General features: G+C 41.8%; 1 protein-coding gene across 1 annotated transcript in view; it reads left to right on the forward strand.

The window, feature by feature from the left end:
- The window catches only part of LOC107732650 (ephrin type-B receptor 3-like), a 51,052-nt gene that overhangs the window by 37,378 nt on the left and 8,069 nt on the right, over positions 1-5,605 (forward strand). The window contains exons 4-6 of the mRNA XM_016544052.1: positions 2,338-2,493; positions 3,182-3,517; positions 5,287-5,411. Coding sequence (XP_016399538.1) covers positions 2,338-2,493; positions 3,182-3,517; positions 5,287-5,411 — 617 coding nt within the window. The remainder of the gene's footprint in view (positions 1-2,337; positions 2,494-3,181; positions 3,518-5,286; positions 5,412-5,605) is intronic.

The following is a 5,605-nucleotide window of genomic DNA, read 5'->3' on the forward strand; positions in this document are numbered from 1 at the left end:
TATATATATATATATATACATTACTACTAAGCAAATTACTTAGAATTTTCAGCTGTTAGGGTTAAGGTTAGAATTACGGCTAGGGTTAGGGATGATAAAAGGGGGACTAGAATATCTTGAATATGACTTGGGGTAGGCACATTTTAACTTGAGATGGTAAGAAACCAGCTAGCAACCATATAGTATGCAAAAAGAACAAGAAAGAATGCCTTAGGCAATCTACCACAAAACCCTAGTAACCGCATTGTACACTAACAAGTTAGGAATCGCATAGCAATGCCATACCAACCATTTAAAACATCTTTGCATAATGAAAGCAAGTTTTGCATCACTCACATAATTTCTTTTTTTCAGAAAATATATGTAGTTGTCAAAGTAATGAAGGACTTTTTATACTACTGCCAAGTTGATATCAAACGTGCGTATACCTGTAGGGGAAAGTGGGCAGTCCTTTGGAAATCTGCTGCCTGATGTACAGTTAAAAACTCATTTGTTTGCTTGTGGTGGCTCAAGGTGAAAGCCCTGGCAGCTGTGCCCTGATAAAATGTTCTGTAATCAAGCCAACCGGAAACTAAAGGAGGGATAAATCTCTCTGTCACCTCTCTCTTGCCCGCCTTCACCTGAAGGCCGTTGGTCTCATTAATACCCTGCCAGAGCACAGTTAGGCCATTCACATGAATATTAATCGACAAGACCCTTTTTTTCCCCTTAGCGCTCCATATTTCCCCTATCCGTTCTTTCACCTCGCTTCCAATTTCACCACAAATTCTAATCACTCCCTTAAGTCCTATGTTCTGCTCTCAATGAGAGAAGGAGAGAGCGAAGAAGGTTTGGGCAATAGAGTGTGAGCAATAGACTGTACTGGAGTGTACAAGTAAGAGAAAAAAGCCACAGGATTTGCATTTCCTTTGCTTTCTTTCACCTCTCATCTCTCTCGCTCTGTCAGGAGAGCTGCTAGAGGAAGGATGAGGATGAAAGAAAAGGGCTGACTTTCTTACCTTCTTGGAAGCGATTAATCAGCACTTTAAACCCTACAGAAAACAGCCTGAGTTTTTTGAAGGGGAATTTCAAGCAATCTTTCATGGGGGCTAGAACTAGATGGTCTCATTTGTCTCCCCAAGATTTTGGTTGATTTATGTACATCTGCAAAGCGAGGCAAAACACTGAGGACTCATTAATCTCCAAAGTGATACGTTATGTGCGATAAACCCAAACTCACAAGGCCTACACTCTTTCATTTTTATCTGTATGTGAACTGTTTTCTATGTTTCTTCTTCTCTACCTATCTCTGGCCTCCCTGATTAATGGTTAAAGAAATAAGCTTCCAAGTTAATATTATCCCTGCACTAATGAAGCCTTGTGTCAATATTGCACATTTTGAGATAGGGAACTTGGAAGGTGACCTCAGGAACATCATCAATGTTGTCCAGAAACCAGATGTTCAATTTTTTTTTTCTAAAAAAACATAGCGACTTATCGTTATTTGCTGTTTCTAAGCCTTACTGATAAAACAGCTTGGTAGGTTGGGAACTGTCGTCATACTCCTTTCCTTGTTTGTAATAAACATAAAACTGACTACTTGATCAGTTGAGTGATATTTTGAGCAGATATATCACACTGGCATTGTGTGCCAGGAGAGCACCTCTGCTTTTATCATAGATGCGATACAATGTGTACACAATCTCCGTAAATTGTGTCAGAGCTCCACAAAGGCCAAAGACCTGTGAATGACACACTAATCTTTGTATTCATAAGATAACAGCTCACACTTTCCTTGTAGTCTTTAATATGATTTGTTTATCTTAGAGGAACACTTCCTACAGTACAACATTGACATTCCCTGTGTTTGAGTATTGATTGAAGGAGTTCATTTCGAAAAGTGCTCTTGTTTGGAACTAACAGGCATGTGTTTGTAATTGAAGTTGACGGTTAGCATATGCACATGGGGTTTATGCAAGGCCAGGGTATGTTGCTGGAACTCGTCTAGTCATAAGGGGGTTATTTCCCTGGAGGAAAACAACAGCAAATTAACGGTGCCAAACAAATACGTAAGCAAGAACCTGTGCGCCTTCGTATTTTACAATGCCAAGATGGAAAGGATTAGACTGCATACTGTGGGCGAGGAAAACAAAAGTAAGAATCTAAATTAAGGCAAGCAGAGCTCACAAAATGCAAATTGCAAAAAGGAAATTGCTATTGATTTTGCTGCTGAATGCAATGAAAAGATACCTAGATGGAAGCATGCACCAAAAATGAGTAGCAAAAAAGTAAATATGTTGTTATAGCTATGAGTTTCTATCTCTGACAGTTGAAGTAAACAACTCTTTCTCTCTTTAGCTTGCAGTCCGGGAACTTTTAAGTCGAAGCAGGGTGAAGGGTTCTGCTCCCCGTGTCCGCCCAACAGCCGGACAAGTTCTGGAGCCGCCAGCATCTGTTCCTGCAGGACCGGCTACTATCGGGCGGACAATGACTCGCCTGACTCAGGATGCACCAGTGAGTAATGTCCTTCAATAAACTGCCATTTCACCCACCATGAACTTATCTAAACATAAGGAGTGTTGTTTATTTGCCATGTTCTCAGCTCTCAAAAGCCACATTGATCCAAACACCATATGTACGTTCATATGTTCATCCATATGTAAAGCAATTCCTCCGTCCAACACGCAGAAGACTACTGGGATTGTCTCGAAATGTTTCCCTTTCTCCTGTTTTATATTAGCTCCTTTCTGCTTGTATTCATTGTCAGCACTCTGAACAGATACATGCAAAAAAAAAATGTTTTCCCAAGTGAACACCACAGCTATTTCTAGCCATTTTTGATGTTAAACAGCACAAGTGGGAAAAACAAGGTTTTGCTTAATTTTAGTTACATGAAAGCACTTAATCCGCATTAAGTTTAGCCCCATTTGACCAATTTTATTTAAATTTCCTGCTTAAAAACATTTTAAACTAGCCTAATTTGGTCTGATGGTCTTAGCTGCTTACCAGGTTGGTTTCCTCTGCTCAGGCACTGCTTAGTTTGGAAGTTTTGTTAGGGTTTAGGGAATTTGTCAGTTGGTCAGCCAAACCAGCTTTGTGAAATAAAGCTAGCTGAACACGACCTTTGCTAACGGACCTGCTGGGAAAGCAACTAACCAAGGTTAAACCTGCTAACACAACAAAACATATTTTATTTTTGCAGCCGTGCCTTCAGCTCCACGCAGCGTCATCTCCAGTGTAAATGAGACATCTCTTGTACTTGAGTGGAGCGAGCCACGTGACCAAGGTGGAAGGGAGGACCTTCTCTACAATGTCATCTGTAAGAAATGTCTGCCTGAACGTGGTACCTGCACACGATGTGATGACAACGTGGATATCTCTCCCCGCCACCTTGGGCTTACTGAGAGACATGTGACGGTCAGAAACCTTCAGGCTCACACCCAGTACAGCTTTGAGATTCAGGCCGTCAATGGAGTCTCCAACAAGAATCCGTATGCACCCCAGTTTGCCTCCGTTAACATCACCACCAACCAGGCTGGTGAGTTCAGTGATTTCTTTCGATTTAAAGCTGTTACCATCCGTCATGGTCCAAAACTACCTAAACTGTTTTAGTTCTAGAGACTCTAATAACCAGCCTTGACCAGCTAGATCTGCTTACCATGTTCCAAAAGGCTACAAATATTCTCTTCCATGTGTGTCCTTAAAGGTTACAAAAATGTTTTTCTTGACATGCTCTAGTTTGAAATAATGAAGTGTAATGGCCTCTCTTAAGATATTTCCAACCCACGGCACGCTACCCAAAGAGCTCAGCCCACAGAATGCATCGATGCCAGAGAGCTGTGCTATGAGGCTCGGTAGCAAAGCTAAGCTACTCTAGGCTAGAGTGTGCTGGGTTAGTGAGATGTGGAGATGCATTAACCTTGTGAAAAAAGCCACTTATTGTGTGATTTCAAGTTTTGAATTGACACTGGACTTCGCAGGAGAGTTATGCATATGCATAACCCTCTCTTTGGCACTCTATGCTAGCACCCAGGTCCAAGAATGCCTCTGTTTGCTATCAGGGATTGACCGCAGGCATTGTCATATAACCCGGGCAGTTGTTGCACATGAGTCAATCCCGGGGTGACATGCACACCCACACAGCAGCCCACCCCCATGGTTACAAAAATTCAGAAGGGTCTGTGATCAGATTATCTCCCAGGACTGTGCTTGAATATTCATCCGCCTTTTAAGACAAAAAATAAATATGGGCCATTAGCTCAAGGGACGTCATGGTTACGTCCACTGTCTCCTCAAGATGAGGCCCCTTAATCCTGGGGTGAAAGTAAGCAAGCAGGCTGCCCATGGATCATTGTCTTCAGGGTGAGGCTTTTCTGAGCAAGGCCTGGGTTAGGAGGTTGATGGTGTTGGGTTGGGGGAGAGTGAGCTTTTGGGGGAGGTGGACAAAGAGACAGGCAGAATAATAAAGAGCTACTAGGGAAAGGATCAAAGAACCGGACCTGGGGATTAAAACGCTTTTAACAAAGAATGAGTGAGGGAGAAAGAGACAGAGGCAAGAAAGTAGGGGATATTGAGAGCTACTGTAGTGTGTGAACAGAACTTGATAACATCAGAAACCGGAGATGGCAACATCAGGTCTGAGGACAAATGGGGATGATACAGATTATGTAAAGCTAAGATAAGGAAGGAGCTATGGAAGAAGTTGTGTTAACACGAATATATGGGTTAAAAAAAAGCCCAGGTTACGTTTAATCCTAAAAACAAACAATAGATTATAACTTGCATAAAGTCAGTGTTAAAGGATATGATAATTACCCCAATATTCAAATTTTTTAATTAAATTAAATTAAAGAGAGCACAACTTACACTAACATGATGTAAAAATACTTTACAATTTAAACAGTAATTTGGCAAAGAAAGTGCATAATTGTCAAAAAAATATGAGATTATGGAAGACAGACAGTAAGAAGTCGTCATGGGTCATAACAAAGAGCATAGGGAGTGGACAGAGGGTGTGTACAGCTATGCATATATTTGCATGTGTTTGTAGGTTGTGTGGACTGGATGTGCCAGATACTAAGCCTTCCGGTTTGTCTGTCATGGTACTTTTCACAAGAGACTTTAGAATCCATTCTGTCTGTGCAGTTTAAGAGGCTGGGGCCCCGAAAGGGCCCAAGACTAAGAGCTGTCTGATGCCTACACATCAAAGCAGCCTTTTGGTAATCCTGAATGGGAGCATGCTCTAAATGTGAAAAATAGAAATTCAGGTTTTATTAAGATATGATTTCTCTCATTTTCCCTACACAGCTCCCTCTGCAGTTCCTACCGTCCACCTGATGGGGGCCTCAGCCAACACCATGAGTCTTTCCTGGCTCCCCCCTGAAAAACCAAATGGCATAATCTTGGATTACGAGATTAAATACCATGAGAAGGTAAGAGCCAGTGTAAGTCAATGAAGCGAAGGGCATTCAATCACAATTCCACCACTGTCATCCTCTGCTCTATACATAATCGTTCATCCTGACAACAGCATCAACCCTTCCTCTCTCTCGTATTCTAACATTCTTCCCTAACTCCTTCCTTGATTCATCCCCTTCTTTTGAACGCTGACACCGCAAGGCAGTAG

Source organism: Sinocyclocheilus rhinocerous, unplaced genomic scaffold, assembly GCF_001515625.1.
Source record: "Sinocyclocheilus rhinocerous isolate Xijiao unplaced genomic scaffold, SAMN03320098_v1.1 scaffold579, whole genome shotgun sequence".
Lineage (NCBI taxonomy): Eukaryota > Metazoa > Chordata > Actinopteri > Cypriniformes > Cyprinidae > Sinocyclocheilus > Sinocyclocheilus rhinocerous.